We start from the raw sequence: 24,814 nt of genomic DNA, 5'->3' as shown, positions 1-24,814 counted from the left end.
TCTCAAAACCATATAATGGTATAGTTTTGTAAATGCTTCTCTATTAAAGAAAGTCTATAAATAAAAAGTGCACCTTTTAAATAATAAGATTAGACCTGATTAGATACAGAATAGACTGTTTAGTGACTCAAGTACTACTAAGATACAGTCAGTCATTCTATATAGTAGTACTTATGTTTAAGTTTAAGAAATGTACTCATAGTATGACTTTAATAATTTCTATATAGACAATTTAATCTCTACAGAGTTTAATAGATTCTATCTTTAAAGAGAACAATAGGTTTTGTAATATAGTTAGAAAAGATAATGAATGAAACTTTTGCCTGTATCTCATAATATAAATACTTTATATAAGTTAGCATCCATGTAATCTTATTCTTACAAATTAATTTGTCTTAAACAGATCAGAATATTAATATTTTCATATAGACTATTTTGTTCTGTAAGAATGGAAAAAGCTCTCCATTAAATATTTGTAAACCCTTGTACCTATATTCTGGATAAATCTGTGTATCTAACCTGAATATACTGTATATGAAGTTGCCTGTGAGCCAAGAAGTGCTTCCCTGCCTTGAAAACTAATAGATAATGTATTCATTTCATGGGCTGTGACTGGGAATCCACTTTCAACTACTGTTTTTCTGCCTACACGCCGAAGGTTGATTAGGATGCGACATGCTAAAACAGAATGCATGACTCGTTCCAGACTGAAAATCACTAATTAAAAGTTAATCATTAATGTATCAACATTGCATACCTAGTGAGTGTATTCAAAAAATCTGGCTGTAGTAACAGGTACATTATAAGCTAGTAACACAATGTAATTTAGAGGATATTACATACAGGCAATGTCTGAATTACAATCACATTTGCAACAGACAGAACTAAAAGTAACTTAGTACAGGTTTGCAAACTAGTATAATAGGACTCACTAAAAAGATATAGGTAAAACAATGAGCCTACAGAAATATTAAATTAGAAACAATAGCATACAATAAGGAATATTCATATTCATTCATTCACCATCTCCATAAACTGCTTTGAACATGGCTGAGTTTCCGTGCAGCTTGTCTATGACACAAATGATTAGTATGCTTGTCTACTTCTTCTAAGAAAATTTGGCACATGTCCGAAAGCCAACAACAAGCATTAAGCCTAAAATGCCTAATAGATTGGTTTTGATATAGTTAATGTCTCTCTGAAAGTTAAAAAAAAAACTTACCAGACTCAAATATCATAAGGAAAATCCAATTCAATGTTAGTATAGAACTGCCACCAACAACCAGACAACCAGCAATTCCATGTGGAAAGGGTGAAACTGTTCAGGTTTCTGAAGTGAGAATTTTATTTACAATACAATGGGCTGCTTACATTCTAGCGAACCTAAGAACTTTGCCATAAATACAATCTGTGGAATCCATATTGCCAATGTCCATATAGTAAGGACAACTCTAATAGGTCTCTTTCTCTCCCATATTGCCCATGTACGCAGTACCAGGATAACTACAAAGTGTAAAACCCACATTAACAATCAATAATGTACTCTATTGACAAGATAACCTTACTTTCTGCAAGTAGGATCCCAAACGTTTCTAGCCCTTACAACCATTATATGTATATTAGTATAATGTCACTCTTGTACTAGAATACTCACAACCAGTAAACTTGTAAGCGAATTCACACTGATTGTTAGACATGGCCATTTTCAGCTGGTCTGATTTGGGTAAGACTCAACACATTATTAAGTCTGTAAGGTAGAATAGCTTACGCAAGAGCACAATCGGTGTATCAACAAATGGAAGGTATCTTGTAAGGATGAATAGGACCTTTGCAATAGACCAAGGCATTGTCCAAATCAGCTTTCGCTCTGTCTCTATAGTGAGCACATATTCATAAATCTATTAGGTAGGGGGTCAGAAGGTTCAGAAAGAAGAGAGAAGGGTACAAACCAGGATGCTAAGGCTGGCAACTAAGCCATGACACTAGGGTCAGCAGTTGAATTTTGTGTGTAGGGACAAAGATTTCATACAGTCTATGTACTGTAGAGTTGTTTATTTCAGAGAACAATATTTAATTTCAATCAACTCACTGTGGTAATTTTTGCATGCTTGAGCAGCACTGTTAGCTCTTGGATTTTAGCTTGCGACGCCATGAAATGGAGTGAAGTAGTGGGGAGATGTTGAGGCTGACCCGTGTGTATTAAAAAGGACGGATGGAGTTGTTTAGACAACCTGTGGGAAGTGAGAAGTTTGTGACAACCAAAATAACGAGAGTCTCTTTAGCAGATAACACCTAGCCTGTACAGATACTGATGGGGAGTACACTTCAGTCTTTTGATCCCTTTCTTCCGCGGAATAGACGGCAGAACGTTAAAAAACCGTTGTGTGCGCACAAGATGTTCTTGACATACCATATGGAATCACCTTGCTAAGGCCTGCGGTGGTAATTGGCCTTCTTTCGATTATTTCAAATTGATTGATTTGCCACGAGCAGACAAAGCTTACCTTATAGAGACTTACATCGGCAACTTGACATCCTGTTCTACTCAGGCTTTGTTGGCTATGTCCTATTTGGCATAGGTAACTGTTCTTGATAAAATTTGACAAGACCAGTCAAATTAGATGTATTCATCAGTATTTCACAATCATGCTAGTGGCAACCATGTCACCTATGCAAGATAATCATTATCTGCAGTACGATGGAAACAGCTGAGAAGACTCGATGTATTCTTTAGCTTCCGGATCTTATTCTGCATCTTCCGGTATGGAAGCACATACTGTACCAGTTCTTCCCGCAAAATTTCAATATCAGATATATGTATACCACACATATCCATGAGTAGAAATGGGTGTCAGGGGTTATACTTTACCGGTTACGAAACATACTTCCTATCAGGAAAATTTCACATCATCTCGTCAGAGGAAATGGTTGTCAGATTTCAAATAATACAGCATGTTGTACACTGCCGTGCCTATGGCAGGCAGTTGTAATTATCTACAACATGTAAGTATGCTCCATTCTTCACATCTTCTGTACAGCCACAGCTAGGTTCAAGTGCCTTTTAGTCTCCGAAAGTTGTGAACAGAGCTCTACATCCGTTGTACTGTCTTGATATTGTACACTTCTCAAGTATGCCTGAGCCTGACAAAGCAATTGAGCTCACTCAATGCCCTAATGGCGAGGAAGAACAGCAGTCCCTCAACAAAGGACCTGAAGCAACACATTCACATTTAACTGCACTTGAAGATGATGTTCCAGATGGTGGAACCGGAGCTTGGATGATGGTGGCAGGTGTAAGCATCTTTTTGTGTTGTGGTTGTGAGAGTCAATTGAAAGTCCGTCATCGAGATAGGGTTTCTTATTGTCTTTCATCACATTTGGGTACTTTGTTTCGTGGGGAGTGCGTGTATTAATTCTACTTTCTCTGTTCAATAACATCTTATTCTCTTTTGTGGAGAAGACATATCAGGCATATTACGAAACAGTCTTGTTGGTTGATAATACACCATTCCAGATGTATGTTCTTCCAGTTTGTGTAGCACGCATGCAATTCGCTGACACACTATTTATAGCGCTTGGATAGGTTCTATGCAGGCAAGTATCCTCCGGATCAATCTACCGTAAATGACCCTAATATTCACTTCACAATAAACTAGTATTCGCTCATCTTCCTCCCCGTACGTTGACTTCCTTGTGATGATACACTGCAGACTAAGCCATATATTAGGGCCTTCTGGCTGGCCGCCTTTTCGACCTTGGTTACTTCAAGCAAACATTAATATTTTCGCTTTCTGCCATGACTATAGCAAACTTCCTCACTGCCGAATGTACGAAGTACTGGCAATTTATCCTTTGTCAGGGGCTACTTCTTGGGGTGAGTTGCTGTAAAGCCTATATATCTATAACTATCAATATCTGACCATGTTTTTACTCGATTGAATCAAAGCTATCGGCAGGCTGTATATACATTCCGTGTATTGCAGTTGTCTCTCATTGGTGTAGGTCAAAAATACGTGTTGAAATGAAGAAAATAGTCCACTGAGCATCTACCAGTCAAGCTACGTCGACCATTGGCATTTGCGATAGTTTCATTTGGCAGTTCTGTGGGCGGGATTGTATATCCTATCATTATACGCAATATGCTCCCGGCTGTTGGGTAATAGAACCTTTACTAATTATAAGCGCAAGATTTTAATGTCCCAAATTTCAGGTTCAGATGGACAGTTCGAGCTATAGCGTTTATCAACACCGCTGCATCAATCATTGCAATTTTTGTGAGACTCCCTCTCTCTACTTACATGCTTTAAGGCAGTAGATTATATAACACTTATTTAGACTATGCGCAGTCGACTTCCTCCTCCAAGTGTACTGCCGCAGTTATTTGATGTTCATACGTTCACCTTGCCTGCATATGTATTTTATGTTCTTTCAACATTCATATGCTTTCTTGGTCTTTATACTCGTGCGTTTTTTATTCTGTAAAATACTCCTTACTAACTAATCTCCTAGCACTTACATTCCTTAGTGTAAGTGCCGAGTTAATTGGCATCGACTCCAAGTTTGCCTTTTATCTTGTTGCAATTGCAAATGGAGCCTCAGCAATTGGTCGCCTGACTAGTGGAGCAATTGCTGTAAAGTATGGCCCTGTCAACGTCATGGTTATTTTTACAGCCCTTGCTGCAGCATTTACTTACAGTTGGCCATTTGTGGAAACTAAGAGTGCATTTGTTACTGTAACGGTTTTGTATGGGTATGTTTGTAAAGTTGCATATTTATGAGTCATTTAGGATGATCAAAGTATAGGATTACGTCTGGTGCATTTATCTGTCTCTTTGCTATCCCTGTTGCTCACCTTGGTGCAACACATGATGTTGGCCGAAGAACTGGAATGCAGATGACTATTATGGCTTTTGGTGTGTTTAACTTTGCTTTATTTTTTGAATGTAAGTGTGTAACTTATGGGACCATTCTCTTTTGTAGGTGCTTTGGCTGGCCCACCTATCTCAGGTGCAATCAAGCAGAAGCATAGTACTTTCAAGGAGGTTGGCATCTATTCAGGTATGAATACAAGCATTTAAAGATAAAACATAGTTTAATTAATATTTGTATAGGAACTATGGTTGCTATCTCTATTGTCCTAATGTTACTAAGCAAGTTTTATGCACTAAAAAAACTGTATCATGGAAAGTTTTAGATTCAGAATGTATATGAGTAGCTTTCACACTTGCTTTACTATAAATACTGTTAGAGAGAATGACTGATACACAACTTAAGAGATATTGTACTATATAGTTAGTAATAGAGATTGTAACCTTCTAAAGTCATATACATACTTTACAATATATAAATTAGTAGCTAGTAAATACTTAGAATTTATCTTTGTACAATACTTTTGTGCTTACAGTGTGTGTTGAAAGTATTACAATACAATATAATATTTTACATTTTGTCATATATATTAATTTTGTACAACCATATACACAATAATTTAATACAATAGAATTCTTTACTTATTTACAAGTATAATGATGTAAGAAGAAAAACCTACATATTTAGAGAGAATGTTTAATTTTGTAAAATGAATTTGAGAGTAGAGTTGTAATATTTTTACAAATAATACATACACATTAAAATCTCTCTCTGAAACATTCTTTTCCTTATCCTTTGTACTTGTTTATACATTATATTTAATATTTTTACTTCTCCTCTTTAATATTTACTAAGTTAACCTTACTTACTAATTCTGTTTAGTAAATTATAAATAGTTTAGTTTATTTTGAGTATAATGTATTATATATTGTATATTATAAATTATATATACAAGTTTTACTACTTAATCAATATATATATTTATTAAACTAGTTATTTATCAGTTTACTTATAAAGTAACTACTATGTAATAAAACTACTACAGTTATTATATCTTGTTACTATTATAAATATAAATTATAGATTCATAACTATTGTTATAAGCTATTTTATAGTAAAACAGTATGGTATTTGTATAACAAATAAAGAAAATCTTTAGTAAATATATAAGTATAAATTAGTATTTACTTATTTCCTTATATAAATTCAAATATAACTACTTTTCCTTTAAACTGAGTATATTTGTTAGATAAAGGTAAAATATAAATATAATACAGTTATGTAGAAAAAGTGTTTGTCTTTCCTGATTAGACAGATGCATTAGTAAGTAATTTGTATTAACTTATTAGACAGTTTGAGACAACCTTCATCTTGTGTCTCAAACTGTCTAATAAGTTAATACAAATTACTTACTAATGCATCTGCCTAATCAGGAAAGACAAACACTTTTTCTACATAACTGTATATTAGTGTATATAAACATTCTGTAAGTACTATGGATAAATACAGTCTATTAAATGTATTATAATAACCTTGTATAATAAGCCTAAGTATTATATTTGTATTATAATCTTAAAGACAGACTAATATTTACTTTGTAAAATAGTTTATACAAGTTCAATACTACCACGAAGATTGATTACGTAATCACATTCTGAAGATCAAGAGCATATAATGATGCACTTACAGCTACCACTCTTTCTTTCTGACCTCCACCATCTCTCTAAGTCTAACCCTCTGCCCTAACACCATCATCAGGAAAAAGTCACCAGTCATTTTTAATCTTATAAGAGTATATAATATGTAAAATATCAATAATATGTAAAATATCAATAATATGTAAAATGTCATATACTGCTTTCCCTCAGCTGATATTACAGTAAATGATACAGTAAGGTTGAATAATGGCAATAAATATTACAGAAAGCAATGAGAATTATGTGTTATTATAATGCAGGTATAAGATAAATACATATTATAAGATGTATAAGCAAATATACTGCTTTCCCCAAATGATAAGGTGTTGTTTTACTTATTATTTTCTATAAGTCAAATAGCATATTATAATGACATTATAGTCTATTTACAGCTTTATCTGATATTTCAATTAATTATAATATAAATATATTAAATCAAATTAATTATATTGGTTTTGTAGCTAATACACGCAAAAACTACATATTAACAGAAAATGAACTAATTACACTCAAGACCACACCTCCTTGTGCCCTTCTTCCACTGCTCTGCAAGATCGTCCCAGTATTTACGTTCCTCCGCGGAAAGCAAACGCTATCGATTTGAGATCGTCTTGGACAGGTCTGCTTGACACTGACACTGTGTGACAGGATCGCCTTCTGCAGCTGCTGCAGTCTCTGCCTCTTTCTTTTTCAAAACAGCATTCACGATGGAAGGGGATGAATGTGTTTTTGGGCTGGTTGATGTAGTTTTCGTCACTACGCTTTGGTTGTCGCTTGGCCCTGCAAGTTGAATTGCGTGCACGTACGGTGAGCGTCGTGAGGTTGTATGGATTGTGGAGGTTGACGTTGTGCTTGTGAGACAGGTTGGAGGGTGACTTGCTAGGGGGGAGGGGGTCGTTAGCGTGGGCGGATACGAGAAGAGAAGAGAAGAGATAGATGCACCGCAAAGGTGTGCAGCAAATAAGAGTGGTGCACTAGGGTTGAGATCCGGAGCGTTAAAGCCGCTGATTTGGGCTGCAGACGAAACTGTGTACGTGCGCGTTGCATGCTCTGACTACGTCTCACAATCGGAGGTGCACTGAACTGAGTAGTAGTTGTGGATGACTGTAAAGGAGCATCTCTGGGACGTTCTGGCTCGAAGGGAGAGGGTGAAGTGGAAGGTGTGGACGGACTCGGCTCAGGAGGGGTGAGTGGTGGGCCACTGCTTCCGTGATTCGAAATGGTGTCATGGACGACACTGGGGAATGTAAATGCACGCGGTGTGGGTCCACCGGGGGTGATGTCAAGCATGAAATGGTGGGTGGGGAAGGACAGTGCGCGAAGGGTCGGAAAGAGGATTGTGCTTTGGGAGTGGTCGTACATGGACATCGTTGCGATCGTGTGTTCGTTGATTGTTGCTTGCGCTGCAGAGCGGGAAGAAGTACGTTGAAAGCATGTAATTATTGAAGAAGTCGATCAGCATTGGTCAACAATGCGGCTGCACGAATGCAAATGCAAAAAGGAAGGCGAGCGTAAAAAAAGGACGACGACGAAGGAAAGGCAACGCAAGCGGTGGAGCGAGGAGTGGGAGGGATGAAAGGGGGACAAAAGGTTGGGAGGAAAGGGGTGAGCAACTATTGTGCAGGTTATTATGAAGTGGATTGGCTGCTTACGCTTTATGTTGAAACTGGGAGGGGACAGTGTAGTCAGCTGGGTGCATCGGGAAAAAGTCTAAAAGGTTATATTACAATATAATGGTGTGAAAAAAGTAAAAAAGTAAAAAAGTAATTTACATATTATCGGACCTTGATTTATGATAAAGTCATATAACATTGTATAATGTACTATAAGGTTTATGAATGTAATAAAAGTACATAAGGATAATACCCCTTTAAAACATATAAAATGCATAATATCGGACCTCCCTTTTTTGAAAGGTATTATAAGGATTTCTGTATTTCAAAAGGATAATATATGTTTCTAATGTTTTACAGACTATATATAGTTATTATTTCTTCTTGATAATAATTTTCCTTTACATCCATTCATTATTAAATTAATAAAAATCAATTATATTAAAATATTTATACGATACATCACTATCTACAATAATTAAGGAAAATAAACCCGAAACACATACATAGTGCAGTCTGCGTTAAGATTTGTGCAGAGAGCGAGTGAGAGTGTCCGTGTCTGCTGTGATGCGAATACGAGTAGGCAGAGGTTGGGATCGGACCAGACTCGAGCGGCGAACGAGTGCATTACAGGTGTCGATTGCCAGGCCCATACCTTGACCAGATCCAGACGGACCACCAGAAAGCGGGGGCATTGAGAAGCTCAACAGTTATGACCACGTCTGCAGTTGACCCTGTCCTTTCGATCACTCCGCATCACCCATCTCAAAATCAGCAAAGTCCGCCATTTCCACTTCGCGCACGCCACTGCACGTTGTGTACGAATATCCGAAGGGCAGCCATACAGTGAACTATAAGCAGAGGGCGAGTCGGATTCACTGTAGTCGTCAGAATCAGTGGTAGATGCCGATGAAGAGACACTTACAGTACTTACAGTGTATGACGAGCTGCCTCCGCCTTGTTCTTTTTCAAACAGCATTCGTGACGAAAGAGGATGGATGCGTTTTCGGATTGTTTGATGTAGTCTTCGTCACTACGTTTTAGTCGTTGCTCCGTCCCTACGAGTTGAATTACGCATGTATGCGGGTTGTAAGATTGCACAAGTTGTAGAGGTTGCTGTTGCGCTTGTGACACAGGTTGTGAGATTGACTGGCTGAAAGTGTAAGCGTGAGCGTTGGCATTGGCATGAGTGGATAAGTGGATCGAGGAGATGGACACACCGCGACAGTGCGAAGCAAGTGTGAGTGGTGCACCGGGGTTGAGATCCGGAGCGTTGAACGAGCTGATTTGGGCCGCAGGCAAAGCCGTGTTTGTACGTGCGCGTTGCATGCTCTGACTACGTCTCACAATCAGAAGTACAGTGGGCTGAGTAATTATGGATAGCTGCAAAGGTGTATCTCTGGGAGGTTCTGGCTCAAAGAGAGAAAGTGAAGTGGAGGGTATGGACAGACTCAGCAGAGGGGTGAGTGGTCGACCACTGCTTCCGATATTCGAAACAGTGTCATGAACAGCACTGGGGAATGTAAAGGCATGTCAAGCTTGGAACAGTGGGTGGGGAAGGAGAGCGCGTACGGCGTCAAAGACAGGGTACCATGGGAGTGGTTGTACCTAGACATTGTTGCGAGCATACCTGTAGATTGTTGCTTGTGCTGCAAAGCGGGAAGAAGTATGCGAATGCGTGGAGTTATTGAAGAAGTCGTTCGACATTGGTCAATAATGCGGATGCAGATGAAAAATGAAGGTGAGTGTAAGGAAAGAAGGACAATAACAGAGAGGCAACGCAAGCAGCAGAATGAGGAGCAGAAGGGATGGAAGGGAGACAAGAAGTTGGGAGGAGAGGGATGAGCAACTATTGTGCAGGCGATTATGAAGTGGACTGGCTGCTTACCGCTTTACGTTGAAGGACGGTGTAGTCAGCTCGGTGGCATCATCGCGGGATCTGAGGCTCAGCACGGGCATCGCAGCGGCAGATTGGAGAGACGAGTACGTGATGTTTATTGCCTATGTTGAAGCAGGCAGAGTGCCCGCCGGTGGGACGCTTGTAGGCAGAGGACTGGGCTAGAGAGAACAAGAGCAGCAACTTAGCATTGAACGGGTGGTAGAGAGTTGTAGGAGATGGTGGAGGCATGAGATAAAGAAGTGACGAGGACAAATGCGTCATTATAAGCACTCGATCTTCAGCAGTCGATTATGTAATCAACGTTCGTGATAGTAGCAAAGCTGTAAAACAAATCAATTATTGTATTTAGATGTAAAATAAATGTATAAATTTACTTTATAATATAGCTAATAGTACTCTAGCATGTATATATTCTCCTAAATACAGTAATATAAATATTATAAGTGGTTGAAACCCTTATACAGATAACACAATCTGTTTTACAATGTAAATATAAGACTATTTTCAAAATTATAATCTAAGTATAATACTTTAGCTTATAATTTAAGGTTATCATAATGTATTCAATGAATTTTAATCATTTATAACACTTTTAGAGTCCCTATATACATTAATATTCCTTATTTTAGTATTATAATTGTGTTCTAACCCTTACAGTCATATTATAATGTATATAAAATGTTTCTACTACTTTAAATGGACTGTAATTCATTATATTTAAATGGACTTTTTCCCGATGTGGCATTGTTGCAGAATCTGAGGGTCAGCACAGGCATTGTAATGACAGATTGGAGAGGTAAGCACAGAGCCAGAGTGTGCTGGAGGACACATGTGAGTCGACTGAACTAGAGAGAACAAAAGCAACAACATGGTGGCAGACCTAGGGCAGAGGGTTATGGGAGATGGTGAGAGTCAGAGGCAAGGAGTGACAAGTGTAAATGCATCATAAATGTTTAAGTACAAAATCCTATGTGATACTTGAGCATTACATAAGTTGAGTCACATTTATCAACAGTTCTTTTATGAAAAATGATCATTATAATAATAATAGAGATATTTATTAGGCTTGTAATCTTACAAAAAGAATTCCTACTTATTATAAACATTTATAAAACTTTCATACATTTATATAAGTACAGAAAAGGCCTTTTTAATATATTATATATTAGATATAAGTCTTTTTCAACAAATATAAGATTATTATAATGCTTTTACTCTCTATATATAACTATTAAAATGCATGTACTCTTTATATAAAACTATTAAAATACATTTACTATATTATATTTATGAATAATACTTATGGAACTCTTATAAGAGTATATAATACTGATTTTTACTTTATAACTGAATTAAATACTCATAATTACTATATAACCTACATATTAAACATATTATACTTTATAAGAGCTATAAGATCTTATAATAATTTTGTGTTTTTCCTGATGATGTCATTACTTTTGTTCCCTCCAGCCTAGTCCTCTGCTTACAAGAGCCTAGACAATAAACATTACTGTACTTGTCTCTTCAATCTGCTATTACAATGCTTGTACTGAGCCTTGAGCCTGTAACAATACTACTCAGCTGACTACACTGTCCCCTCCAGGTTTTAATGTCAACAGTCAAGTGTAAGCAGCCAGTCCACTTTATAATAAGCTACATGTTAGATGCTCATCCCTCTTCTCCCAACTTCTTTGTCTCCCTTCCATTCCTCCTACTCTGCTACTTGCATTGCCTCTCCTTTGTTGTCCTCCTTTTTTTATACTTGTCTTTCCTTTTTGTATTCACATTCATACATCTGTGTTGACAAATGCTGAACAACTCCTTCAATATTCTATACACTTGTGTATTTCTTCCTGCTTTGCAGTACAAGCAAGGATTGAGAAGTACAAGCCTACAACAATACCTATGTATGTTTATTCCTATTGTGCCACCCTCTTACTTACTCTGTGTCTGTTCTCCTACCCAACTCGTTCAATACTTGACATCACTCTTGATAGACCCACACTACATTACATTTACATTCATTTGTGCTAGGCATGTCACCACATTGAACAGAAGTAGTGGCCCACTACTCACACCTGTCCAAGTTGAGTCTGTACATGCTTTCCACTTCACCCTCTCCCTTCGAGCCAGAACGTCTCAGAGATACATCTTTACAGTCGTCCACAATGACTCAGTTCACTGCACCTCTGATTGTGAGACGTAGTCAGAGCATGCAACGTGCATATACAGACATGGCTTTGCCTGCAGCTCCGAGTCAAATCAACTTGTTCAACACTCTGGATCTCAACACTGGTGCACCACTCACACCTGCTGCACACTGTTCACAGTGCATCCATCTCCTCAATCCAGTTACCCACTCATGCCAATGCCAATGCTAATGCCAACACTCATGCTCGCACCCTTAGCCAGTCAATCTCACAATCTGTTTCACAAGCACAACCCAACCTCCACAACCGACAGGCACACACAATTCAACTATTCAACTTGTAGAGACTGAGCGACGACCAAAACGTGGTGACGAAGGCTACATCAAACGACCCGAGAACGTGTTCATCCTCTTCTGTCGTAAATGCTGTTGGAGAAAGAATGAGGCAGAGGCAGCTTGTCACACTATAGTGCAAGTACTGTGAGTGTCTCTTCATCAGCATCTACCACTAATTCTGACGACTACAGCGAATTTGGCTCGCTTACAGAGGCCCATTCGGATGTCTGCACACGACGTGCAGTGGCGTGCGCAAATGGAGATGGCAGACTTTGCTGAGCAGAGTGCTTGCAAGGGCAGGGTCAACTGCAGACACTGTCATTACTGCTGAGCCTCTCAATGCCCTTGCAGTCAACCAGCACACCAGGTGCACCACTATTACTATGTATGCATTCTCGGATTATTTTCCTCCTTGATTATTGTAGATAACAATGAATTATATAAAATACATTAATATAATTATTTTTGTTATTTTAATAATAATCTGGATGCAAAGGAAAATAATACATATTACAAGATATACAGCTTTGTATAGTCTGTAAACAATTACAAAGATATATTATCCCTTTAAAATACTGAAATACTTATTATACCTTTTAAAACAGGGAGGTTAGTTATAATCCATTTCACATATTTTGAAGAAGTATTACCCTTATGTACTTTTACAATAATAAGAATCCTTACAGTATCTTATATTTACACCATTATATTCTAATATAAGCCTCTGGGCTTTTTCACAATGATCTTTGGATAGACTAGACAGCAAAGTATTGACATTCTGTAGTATGAAAAGATAATATCGACTTTTTAATCATATATATTTGCAAGTTCTTTAAGTAGATCACTATCAATTTGCCTCAATGTACGAGGCTCAACTTTGCAATGAAAATGTTTTGGATGCCTAAAGATAATGTTAGTTAGAATAGTTAAAGATAAGAAATTAAGAAGATTTACGATGTATGGCCAGATGTGAATGCAACTTCTGGTACTAATGGCACCCCAGATGAGTCGTTTATTGGCTTGATATCAAATGCCCAAAGAACACATGATATTGTCATGAAAAGCGACACTTCAGCAAAATTTTGACCAGGGCAGGATCTATATATACTTAATCTTGTATATTAGCTTTGATGTAGTAAACATACCTTCTTCCGAACCCAAAGACACATGTGCTCGGATCAGGCTGTCTAAATTCAATCTTGCAGTTTATGAAACGTTCAGGTTTAAAGGAGTGAGGATCCGGATAGACAGTTTCATCATGCATCATACACCTAAAGTGATATTGTTATATGTATGAGTGTACAGTCTCTCACGTATATTATCAGTATCGCACCAAATATTTCCCATAACCCATGCTCCTGTTCATAATTTATTAGTTGGTAAACAATACTGTATTAAGAATAAAAATACCTTGTGGAATAGTGTATCCATTGTATACATCATTTCTCTCTGGACTATGTACCAAGATTGGCACTGGAGCATGGAATCGTAGTAGTTCTTTTACAATACAGTTAATGTATGGTAGAAATTTCCGGTCTGAAATACGTGGAGATCGGTTGTCACTCAATAAGTCATCCAACTCCTTTTGTCCCCTAGCCTGGATTTCAGGATGTCTTGTCATCATAAGGAAGAAGAGTCGTGTGACCGACGTAATCTTTTTACAGGTCAGTTAGCATTTATACTTATAGAAAGCATCTTTCTTACTCACAGTATCTGTGCCGCCTTGTGACCAAGAGCAGACAAGTTTTCAGACCTTTGTAAAATAAAAAGGCAATTGTACACACCTGAATACATACTTGCTGATGTATACTGCAAAATCTCCTCTTCTTCACTATGTGGTTCACAAAGTCTTTGAAGATGAAATGATGTGAAGCTCGGGATGAAGCGGCCGCTTGTCTATGTATGACACAACATAAGAAGCTAGTGTCCTTACTACAGCATTCACTTACCATTGACTTCTTTACAAAATCATGAGGTGCTTGTGTAAATGCTTCACACTTTTGGCCAGCACTCTCAGCCCAGGATTTGAATTGCATTCCTGGTAGCCATGATGGAAGATATTGAACTATTTAAAAAATAAGAGAAGTCCAAAGACAACACATTATCCGAACAAACTCACTGAACGGGAACGAATCCACAAGCCAGCGGCCTGGCTCTGTTGCCTCTGTTGTCAACTGTGCAAGCTTTTCAGCAAGTTGCACAAAGAAGTCATCCTTGTAGTTTATCTCGTAACCATAAACAAGCTTCAAGATGATAGCAGATGGTAGACTAAAACAGATGGACGTCAACTTTCACTGACTATATGTATGTTAAACAGTTATATACCTTTTAATACTGTCATATATATCTTCCCGATTTCTAAATAGTCGATACAGATAACGGTATGTCTCTTCCTCAATTATGGGTAGATACCCGTTCTCTGAGCGAGCTCCAAGGAATGCAATCATCAGCTTCCTTGTTTCTCTACATCTGGGTCCGTAACGAAGAAAAAGTGCTGTCTTGTCTCGGCCAACTAGCCTAGCCATAGGCTTTGAACTCTGTGAGTAAGGCATTGAATGGACATAAACATGCACCAGAAACAAACCAATTCTGGACGGCTAGAATGAATGGAGGACCTCCTTTCAAATATATCTACAGCAACTCGGAAGTCATTGACCACAACAAAGGTCCTGAAAAATATTCTAAATGATGAAATTGGACCTTGTAATTCTGTAGTTCAACTTATTGAGTTAGAAAAAAGTTAAATGTTGTACTGCACCATAATGTGTTTTCCAAGTTGCAAAATGCTTCATTGAATCGCTTCCCGGTAATTGGAATAAATTTCCAACAATAGGAAGGCCAAAAGGGCCTTGAAAAAAATGAGGTGCAATACAAATGAAACAGCTTAAAAAGGCTCACCAGGAGGGAGGCAAAGTCTCACACTTGAGAAAGCTTTGCAGATTACAGTGACTGGTATTGCGGCAAGAACAGCCAAGACAAGGAATAGGATGTACGAAAACATGGGAAGAACTGGCACGCCTATGGATTAGGTTTGGAGGAGAGGGAGCCAGATTATCACTAAAAGGATACTAGTAAAAGGTGCTTAGATATTGTATGTCGGCTAGTCTGACAGCAGGTTAGAAGATTACCGACAACTATTCAGTGATGATTGATCACACAGAACTTCCATTCTTAAACTGTCAGTACTATAAGTAATGATCATCACACACGGAACTTCCGTTCTTAAACTGGCAGTACTATAGCTCTATCTAAAGCAGTACACAGTATGGCAACTGTGAGTGAAACTAGACTTGTCCTTGTTGAAGCAGTGTTACTCAAGATCACCTTGATCACCAAGCTATGAAATGGAAGTCTTTAAAGGCAATAGACGTGTCTCATAAAACCTAACTATAAGTTATTCTGCCATCTCTTCAATACAGGAGGCACGTGTGGGAAGAGCAGCCTTGTAAAGATCACCAAGATCACCGAGTTACGATATGAAATTTTTTTCGAAGAGACAAATGTGTCATATCAAACCTAACTATAAGTTATTCTGCCATCTCTTCAATACAGGAGGCACGTGTGGGAAGAGCGGCCTTGTAAAGATCACCAAGATCACCGAGTTACGATATGAAAATTTTTTCGAAGAGACAAATGTGTCATATCAAATCTAACTATAAGCTATTCTGTCATCCCCTCATTACAGGAGGCACAGGTGGGAATGAGCAGCCTTGTAAAGATCACCAAGATCACCGAGTTACAATATGAAAATTTTTTCGAAGAGACAAATGTGTTATATCAAATCTAACTATAAGCTATTCTGTCATCTCTTCATTACAGGAGGCCCAGGTGGGAGCAGCAGCCTTGTAAAGATTACTAAGATCACCAAGTTATGATATGATTTTAAAAAAAAGAAAACACATGTGTCTCACCAAACCTAACCATAAACTATCTGGCCATCTTTTAAATGCTGAAGATGCAGATGTTGATACTCAGAAAAGTTTTTGTAGACAACAATGTTTTTCTAGTACCAAGTTTCCTGAGAATACAGGGGACAGATGTGAAGGGTAGAATGGTAAAGGTCACCAAGATCACTGAATTATAAAATAGAGCATTTTCAAAGACAGGAGATGTGTTATTGAATTTATCCACTGGACATTGTCTATCTCCTGAATCTAGGAGGCAAATTTGGGAAGAGTAGTACTGTACACTCCTACCATTAATTCTGCCCAAGCAATGCTCAAAGATCTGTTCAATTCTACTTTGATTGTAGTAGCTGTAGATAGAGTTTATAGAATTCAACAAAGTTAATGTATTTTATGTAATGTAACAAATCTTCTCTGAAGATAAAGGTTATGTGACGTGAATGCTATGTGAGCTCTTACAATTGTCCCCTTGAGGACAAGGGTGCAAACAAAGATGATTTTTTGAATGCTTTAATAGTTTCGCATGCTTTTTCATAAATTTGGAGATAGTTACAGTAATACAATGTAACTACGCACATGACGAACAAAAGGAAATTCAAGCTTTTGCTTTGAGAGATTTGGACTGTGATTCATATGGAATGCAAAGAGCTGTCTGGGTAGCAACAGCCAAGCATACTTGCTCTTCCCTCCATAGATCCTTGTTTGAAGAGCTGGCATTGTCTGACGGAGCTGTCCACACTTCAACGTACGTCTCATGCCGTCCCAAGGGGTCCTGCAAGAAGCGGCCAAGTGAGTACAGCCCGAGAGTGTGTTGAGTGTGTAAATGAAGCCGAATTGGTGCCTTAAATTCTATCGTCATCGTCAGGGTAGCATACCATCTATAATTGCATAAATCAGAGAACAATTGGTACAAAAGATTAGATTACGAACGTCTTGCCTAGCAGTGGGTTCTCTTCAGATGGTAAGAGTTCTGGGAGAGGTTTAATAATGTCTGCACAAAACGGTAACATGCTTGGGCGTAGCGGCTCATCATTGTCCTTGAACGTAAGCCAGGAGCCAAATTCAAGACCAGGGGGTTCCCTGGTAGAAGCATCCTCACTTGACGCAAGGGTGCGATTCTCTGCCTCATTAAGACCCAGTAAGACAATGTCCTCTTTACCACTAATTCGCTCCTTAAAATTCCAAACGTCGTACAATGGAATTTCGCGAGCATGCAGTGGATGCGTACGAAGTGGAATCTGGCGGGCAAACAAAGAAGGGGGTACGAGAGCCTTCTGTTCCTGTTGTTGCCCGTTGTCGCCATTGTTCGGATAGGATGCACCAAAAATGACATGTGCAAGTACTTTAGTCTGTTCCTACACTTGTGCTTGAGGATACATAAAACACTTAAAGCAGAAGAAATCCTACATTTTGAACCAGTTCTGCTTGGACATTGTTCAAAGACGAACCGCCTTTGATCAATTTCACACGAATGCTAAACGGAGCAGCGGCTGGAAGAGCATTTCCTGGGGCATTTTTTGTTGCCAACGCCTGTACTGGTCGAATGAAATGGGCTGATACGTGAATGGGCTCTACGACTTTTGGAGGATGCAATTTTTGGTGGGCAATGCAGGCTTCGAGAATAAGGCCAATAACATATCCTGTATTTACAATGAGTTACAGTGAATTAAGATGAGACAAGCCACACACCTCCATTCGGAACACTGCAGACACAATCAATAAGCCAGGTAAGCATGCAAACTAGTGTAGACAACTCAAACAGACATACACAGAGACGGTCCAGTCCAAGTCAACAAGGCCACTCCACACACTTTCACCAGCCACAGACGCTTCTTCAGCCCTCCTCACACTCAAGGCTTCATAGAGGGGAGCCATTCTCTGGTATGCTGATTAGATGAAGGTAAACAATTGTAGTGGGAAAGATGCTGCAAAGAAGTGCTGAGTGCAATATAGTGTCTATCTCCTGTCGCTGGAAGTAGAACTTATTACTAAGCAAACACCAAAGTAGCAAACAGTTGAGACGGACCCCAGGCAGCAACCTGTCACAGGTTTAATTAATGGGATGCGAAGTAGAAGCTGCAGAAGCCACTCACTCATAACAGATTGGTGATACATATACAAAGTCGGACATCAGAGTTCTCCGTACAATGACAGGCGTTCATCTAGCCTAGTTCCCAATATGTCTTTGAGGCATCAATACCCCCATCTCCTGATGCTGATGCACCACTGTTGGCACTGTCGGCGGAATTTACCTCAAACAGCCGGTACAGCCCCTAAGTATTTGCATCTGATAAGCCCATAATCAAGTGTAATGACCTACAGATCGTTCTCCACTTCCCAGTACGCTTCTGACTCGAACAGATACCATATTGCAAACACATTTACTCAGAGCCATTCATCAGGGCAACAACATAAATGTCTTCAGAGGATATTCAGCCTTTGCTTCTCGAGCTCCACAATGCACTCGTTGATACAGACGCAGTTTCTACTCATACAAGTGACTTAGAGGCATTTTCACAATCAAAGTATCCTCAATACACTGGTAGGTCGTGTTCTTTAGCTACTTTATGTTGATTCAAACTAGTTTTTACCCAGGTGTACCTCATGCACTTGTTGTACATGTTAGGACAACCGACGAGGTTGTCAAGGTTGTCCGTCTAGCATCAAAGTATCGTGTTCCTATAGTACCTTATTCTGCTGGAACCAGTCTTGAGGGCAATGTAAGTAGCATTCTCTTTGAGACTACTATTTCTACCAAACCTATTAATGGGTGCTGAAGGTATCTGGGAATAAGAAAAGCATCTGTATTGACCTCTCTCGGATGAATCAAATTCTGAAGATTAATGGTCTGTTTGCATTACATTAACTAATATAGTGATGTGAACTCAGCACCAAACTACAGAGGATGACGCAGATGTTGTATGCCAAGCAGGTGTTGTTTGGAATGAGCTGAATGATTGGTTGAAGGCTAGAGGTAAGTTCTCTCTGTAGAGGACAGTATCTATTGTCTAATTGTTTCTTAGAAATTCCCCTGTTCTTTCCTGTTGGTAACATTTTCTCCTCAGCTGCAAACTAATATCTAGGCTCATAACTATCCAAATAGCTTGATCCTGGAGTTGGAGCAACGATTGGTGGTATGATTTCGCAAGGTTGCTCTGGAAGTAAGTAAATGCTTAATGTATAGGTTGAATGTATTAACAGTATTCCTCTTTAAAAGCTAATGCTGTCAGATATGGAACTGCAAGAGGAGAATTAATCTTAAACCTTGTAAGTTGTTATATATGTTTTCTCATACATACTTGTAATACTACTTGTTTTAGACTGCTGTTCTGCCTTCAGGCGAAGTCATTAAGACACGCCAGCGTGCTCGTAAATGTGCTGCTGGTTTTGATCTAACCAAGCTCTTCATTGGTGCAGAAGGTACTTTAGGAATCATTACTGAAGGTTGTCACATTACACACTTAGTATTACCAAGTGCTCAATACTCTTATTGTAGCTACTCTCAGATTGGTGCCACGACTTCCTGTGTCAGTATCTGTTGTTTCATTTCCTAATGTTAGGAGTGCTACACAAGCTGTCTGTGAAGTTCTGAATCATGGTGCTACTATTCGTGCGTTATATCTGTTGTTTGTTCCTCTTTACTCTTGATAAGTTATTTCCACTCAAAACATATATAGAATGTGCAGAGCTGGTCGATGACTTGTACATTCGATCTGTGAAGCAATATGGTACATTTCCAGTAACATGGGATGAAACAGATACAGTCCTTTTTAAACTCCAGGGGTCTGAGGCAGTTCGGATGGACACAGTAAAGACTGTTGAGACAGTTACACACAAATACGGTGGCTATGGCTACATGCATATCACAAAGGAGGACGATGTGGAATCACTCTGGGCAGATCGCAAAAATGCTCTATTTGGCCTACTAAAGATGTATCCAGGAAGTAAAGGGTTTATAACTGACGTTTGGTGAGTGATTTTATACCTAGATTATGTACTATCAGTATTTATATCATATGGCAGTGTGCCAGTCTCAAAGCTGCCTGACTTGATTGTTGCAACAAAACAGGAACTATCTGTACGAAATCTAGTTTCGCCTTTAGGTGGTCATGTTGGAGATGGTAAGTATCTGCTATCTTACCTTCTTTCTACTCATGAATTAAACTACAATTTACAAAACAATGAAGGAAACTTCCATTGTTTTATTCTATATCAGGACAACAAGGAGCTGGAACTTGTGAAAGAAGTTGTGGATGTGATGATTCACAAAGCAATAGCACTGGAGGGAACATGTGAGCTTACAGAGTATTATATTCAAATTTATATTTAATACTAATTGCAACATTACTTATACAATAATGGTGAACTACATTTTAAGGTTCTGGAGAGCACGGTATAGGGCTTGGAAAGAAAGATTATCTTACAAAAGAGCTTGGAAACGGAACTGTCTCACTAATGAGAGCAATTAAAGCATCCTTGGATCCATTGAACCTTTTTAATCCTGGAAAGGTATGTAATATTAGTATTCTCTCAATCTGTAAACTTTTTACTCATTATTATACAGCTGTATCCAGACTGATAGTTTCTCAACCACATACAACTGCTCTGTATAAGATATGTTGTAAAGCATTCTTATACTCCTTTGTGATAAATATATCTGTCTCAGAAACTATAAGTAAAGAAACCAGCTACTATAATATTTATTTAAAACTGGTAGCCATATTGTGATTGTAAGCAGAAAAGCCAGTGAAAGAAATTAATCTCTTATTATTGATTTTTCCTAGAATAACTCTAGAAAAGACTAGAAGGACTTGGAAATCAAACTTTAAAGTTTAGCAAATTCTAAGTATAAATAAGATAGAACATCAAGAAAGTACATATGATAATTGCTAAAGTTATGATTCTAGACATTGCTATCTATTCATCAGTATGAGATACTATCAAGGGGCTTGAATTCTATTTGATATAAATATCAGAGATCTGATGATAGGATCAATGAGTTTCAGTGATTATCACACATACAAATAGGATAAAAGAACGCCTCTTAGCTAGCCTAATGTAAGGATAGGTATACTAGCCTTACACAAAGATTCTCTCTTTACCAGCACACTCAACTACTAACTGGGATAACCTAGTAATCGAGCACTGAGAAGGAGAAAGAATCCCCTAACCCTTAGCTCGAAAACCCTTTATATATGTGTATACATGTGTAGTAGGATACAGGGTAGTCTAGTGAACAAAAAGGAAAACACTCACAAGCACCTACAACACATGTTGTGCAAATGCACAGGTAGCACAATTGTTACACTTGCCCTCTAGCATTTAGTCCTAAATGCTAAGGGAGTTAGTACCAGAATAAACAAAATAACAATACAAAAACAAAAGAAAATGTTAGTAACTTACTACAAAGTTCAGTACTACTGTGCTAGGATGTTCTCCATAGTCATGAATGTGTCTTCAATCAGTCCTATAGTGGACTGGACATGTTCCTGTCTGGCTTGGACATGTTCTACAGTGGAACTGGTGGAACTCACAGTAGATTGGTTGGAATAGCTATCAGATTAAGTAGAAAGCAGTAGATTCAGTAGTAGAGTAATGCCTTAAGTATCAAATGAGTTTAGAGCACTCATATCAAGTACTAAAGTAAGATCAGTAGACATTAAGAGTAATTGTGAATTGATCTGAGAGTGTTTACAGTTGTGTGAGTAGAATATAGTGGTTCTATTGTCAATTTGCTTAGCTCTACACTTTGCACCTAAGTAAAATAGTAAGGTACATATGCTTGTAATAATATAATGTAGAATATATACACATTTACCTTAGTTTGAAGCCATGTTCTTATGGTATACAAAGTCCTGGAACACTTGTATCATCTTAGTATATTGAACACAGTCTTAGAATGGTGGTAGTAGGCTCAGTCTTGTATGAGAAGGAATGTGGAAGTTATACAAGTGTAATATAATGAGATAACACTCCAGGAGTTGTATAGTAGGGTTGAGAGAATTGTTGTGGATAGCCTTAGAGAAAGCTGTAATCTTCTTAAGCTCCTCTTGATTGAAAACATAGTTAGTGCTTGTACTGTAGTTATGAGTAACCTAATTCTGAGTGATTGGTTGTACTTGAGAACCAACTAAGAGTTGTAGAGGAGGATGAGGCAAATTTGTGCCTTGTAGAAAAGCAGATACAAATGTATGAGTAATAGATTCTTGAGTAGTAGACATGATATACACAGTAAAGTGACTATATGTACAGTTTTTAAAGCCTTTACATACATCTACCTGTATGTCTATACTGTAGCATTGTGTTTGAAAGGTTGCCTCATGTTTTACTAGACTGATACTAACTTGAGGGTCATCAGTATTGAGTTTTCCCTTTCCTAGAGTTAGTACATTAATAGAATCAATTCTAAGTATGTTTAAGTATTCCTTTAATGCCTTAAGGTGTGCAATTTTATCATAGGGTAGCCATGTGTGATCTCTAGACTTTCATAGTACTTTGAACAAAGTAGTAGTCCCTTGTCCTGCATGAGTTTCAATTGAATCTACTGTCCATTCCTTGTTCTCATTGTTTAATCCAGTAACTTGTCCTACTTCCCTTCCAGAGAATAATCTATCATTGTTTGGAACATGTATCCTAAGTAGTAATGAATGAAATACAGAGTGTATATTATGATTCCTTATTTCCCTAGGTAGATCTAGTTCAAATGCCTTGTTTCCTACATTCTAGATTATTCTATAAGGTCCTATGTACTTTGGTACTAGTTTCCTTACTTACTGTCTTAGTAGATTCATGTTCTTTGTAGAAACATACACTAGATTGTTTAATTCAAAGGAAGAGGGTTGTCTGCATCTATTAGCATGTCTAGTTTGCTTTACCCTTGCCTGAAGGATTGTATTGTGTACCTGTAGTATTGTATCCTTTACTTTCTGAGTGTAAGTCCTTACTCTAGGATATTCATCCTTCCTAGAGTTGTTCCATATTAAGTTCCTTAGCATCTGACTGTAATTTAGAAAGAATAGTACATATCCTATAGTTTCTAACCTTACTGTATTGATAGTATACTCAATCATAAGTAGTTTATGTATTCAATCTTTTTGTTTAGGAGAAATACACTGTCTGAGCATCTGAGTAATTGTTCTGTTCATTCTCTCAGTCAATCTATCAGTCTGTGAATGATATACACTTGATAGCTTTAATTTAATACCTATAAGTTTATGTAATCTTCTCCAAAACATACTAGTGAATAGGGAATTATGATTACTAACAATGTAATTAGACAGTCTATACAGTTTATAAACATTTTCAAATACTATCTTTACAATTTCTCTTACTCTGTATGTTTGCCTAGTAGTAAAACTCCTGTAAAGTGTCTAAGAGAAGAACACAGGTAATTTGTTAAGTTTGAGGGGGAGCTAAACCACAAGTCTTAGGAGACTAGAGTGGTTCTGAACAGGTGTGAGTTCTTCCAGCACAGTTGCAACCTTGGAAGAGAGATGTGAATAATGGAACATACACTTTGCAAAGTACACAACAAACAATCTGATACAGAAACAATGAAGACTAAGACTATGCCTTATGCTAGAGGACTTTGAGACAAGAGACAAGAGCTAAATCAATGAGTGAACTATCTGAATTCCCCCTGTATCTAGTATATGAGTAGCTGTATTTATAGTTTTCTGAGTTCTAGAAAGGTGTAATACTAACAGGGAAATGTTAAGACTGAACAAAAGAAAAATAACAAAATATACAAGAACAAATAAGAGAACCTTTTGCCAGAGGTTGGAAGAAAATAGGGTGAAAATGCATAAGGAAAATATAAGTGGTCTGTATTCTAGCTACAGGAAATGTTATACAAAAGGGAAAAGCAAGATTTACATTGAAAGAAGTAGAAGGTTCTTATACTGTTATCATCTGATTAGTACAGACAAAGTGTAGAGAGTTCCAAGATTTCCAGCAGTCTTCTGAGATTAACACTTTGATTACTCTAATGTCCTATCTGATTAGAAGATTGTAGTACTTTAATCTAGGCAATAATAATGTAATAGTTTGCTGAGCCACTCACTGTAATACAACTTGTGTTCTGAGCCTATAATAAGTATGTAATCTATACATCCTGTGGAGAAAACAATGTGTGTAAGCTAATTCTGAGACTGTACACACTTGTAGTTCTATTTGTGAATACTTGTAATACAGAATAGTTGAGTGTTCTCAGAGTAGGCTTCTATAAGTCACATAGGTGTTCAGAATTGATTATTATGATTGTCTGTATATAATGTACAGTTCTTAGTGTGATCCTAATTGTTTTATCTCCTAGTGTGTCTACTTGTGACTGTTTACAGTCA

The 24,814-nt window shown here is 37.8% G+C and overlaps 8 protein-coding genes across 8 annotated transcripts; 3 read left to right on the top strand and 5 right to left on the bottom strand.

Annotated features, from left to right (window-relative positions):
• Nucleotides 1-1,205: 1,205 nt before the first annotated feature.
• FOMMEDRAFT_92670 (uncharacterized protein) lies at nt 1,206-1,898 on the bottom strand (the record flags this gene model as incomplete). Its single annotated transcript, XM_007269624.1, has 5 exons — nt 1,206-1,318; nt 1,372-1,503; nt 1,566-1,598; nt 1,655-1,714; nt 1,769-1,898. Coding segments are annotated over 5 exons (468 nt in total), but the record flags the coding sequence as incomplete, so codon positions are not given.
• Nucleotides 1,899-3,236: 1,338 nt separating this feature from the next.
• Nucleotides 3,237-5,194, top strand: FOMMEDRAFT_54146 (MFS general substrate transporter; the record flags this gene model as incomplete). The annotated part of the gene is made up of 13 exons (XM_007269623.2): nt 3,237-3,293; nt 3,353-3,400; nt 3,461-3,535; nt 3,657-3,677; nt 3,728-3,884; nt 3,957-3,998; nt 4,054-4,156; nt 4,211-4,274; nt 4,336-4,462; nt 4,510-4,750; nt 4,804-4,913; nt 4,981-5,058; nt 5,112-5,194. Coding segments are annotated over 13 exons (1,206 nt in total), but the record flags the coding sequence as incomplete, so codon positions are not given.
• Nucleotides 5,195-7,158: 1,964 nt separating this feature from the next.
• Nucleotides 7,159-9,241, bottom strand: FOMMEDRAFT_57680 (uncharacterized protein; the record flags this gene model as incomplete). The annotated part of the gene is made up of 2 exons (XM_007269622.2): nt 7,159-7,220; nt 9,124-9,241. Coding segments are annotated over 2 exons (180 nt in total), but the record flags the coding sequence as incomplete, so codon positions are not given.
• A 2,940-nt stretch (nt 9,242-12,181) lies between these two features.
• Nucleotides 12,182-12,983, top strand: FOMMEDRAFT_159893 (uncharacterized protein; the record flags this gene model as incomplete). The annotated part of the gene is made up of 3 exons (XM_007269621.1): nt 12,182-12,433; nt 12,491-12,711; nt 12,779-12,983. The coding sequence occupies 3 exons, from the start codon at nt 12,182-12,184 to the stop codon at nt 12,981-12,983; spliced, it is 678 nt and encodes a 225-aa protein (XP_007269683.1).
• A 534-nt stretch (nt 12,984-13,517) lies between these two features.
• FOMMEDRAFT_92601 (cytochrome P450) lies at nt 13,518-15,092 on the bottom strand (the record flags this gene model as incomplete). Its single annotated transcript, XM_007269620.1, has 7 exons — nt 13,518-13,665; nt 13,713-13,838; nt 13,953-14,221; nt 14,350-14,463; nt 14,517-14,632; nt 14,687-14,835; nt 14,893-15,092. 7 exons carry the CDS (start codon nt 15,090-15,092, stop codon nt 13,518-13,520), a joined length of 1,122 nt encoding a protein of 373 aa, XP_007269682.1.
• Nucleotides 15,093-15,151: 59 nt separating this feature from the next.
• Nucleotides 15,152-15,416, bottom strand: FOMMEDRAFT_57915 (uncharacterized protein; the record flags this gene model as incomplete). Its single annotated transcript, XM_007269619.1, has 2 exons — nt 15,152-15,267; nt 15,326-15,416. Coding segments are annotated over 2 exons (207 nt in total), but the record flags the coding sequence as incomplete, so codon positions are not given.
• Nucleotides 15,417-17,067: 1,651 nt separating this feature from the next.
• On the bottom strand, nt 17,068-18,347 carry FOMMEDRAFT_30863 (uncharacterized protein; the record flags this gene model as incomplete). The annotated part of the gene is made up of 5 exons (XM_007269618.1): nt 17,068-17,350; nt 17,403-17,827; nt 17,880-18,112; nt 18,162-18,175; nt 18,241-18,347. The coding sequence occupies 5 exons, from the start codon at nt 18,345-18,347 to the stop codon at nt 17,068-17,070; spliced, it is 1,062 nt and encodes a 353-aa protein (XP_007269680.1).
• A 540-nt stretch (nt 18,348-18,887) lies between these two features.
• FOMMEDRAFT_136281 (FAD-binding domain-containing protein) lies at nt 18,888-21,051 on the top strand (the record flags this gene model as incomplete). The annotated part of the gene is made up of 14 exons (XM_007269617.1): nt 18,888-19,014; nt 19,068-19,192; nt 19,252-19,318; nt 19,375-19,446; nt 19,496-19,515; nt 19,576-19,633; nt 19,690-19,739; nt 19,793-19,916; nt 19,969-20,082; nt 20,150-20,441; nt 20,496-20,593; nt 20,660-20,764; nt 20,851-20,981; nt 21,037-21,051. The coding sequence occupies 14 exons, from the start codon at nt 18,888-18,890 to the stop codon at nt 21,049-21,051; spliced, it is 1,398 nt and encodes a 465-aa protein (XP_007269679.1).
• Nucleotides 21,052-24,814: the final 3,763 nt, after the last annotated feature.

Source organism: Fomitiporia mediterranea, assembly GCF_000271605.1.
Source record: "Fomitiporia mediterranea MF3/22 unplaced genomic scaffold FOMMEscaffold_10, whole genome shotgun sequence".
Classification (NCBI taxonomy): Eukaryota; Fungi; Basidiomycota; class Agaricomycetes; order Hymenochaetales; family Hymenochaetaceae; genus Fomitiporia; species Fomitiporia mediterranea.
The sequence above is the reverse complement of the archived record's forward strand: the minus strand, read 5'-3'. Positions and strand labels throughout refer to the sequence as shown.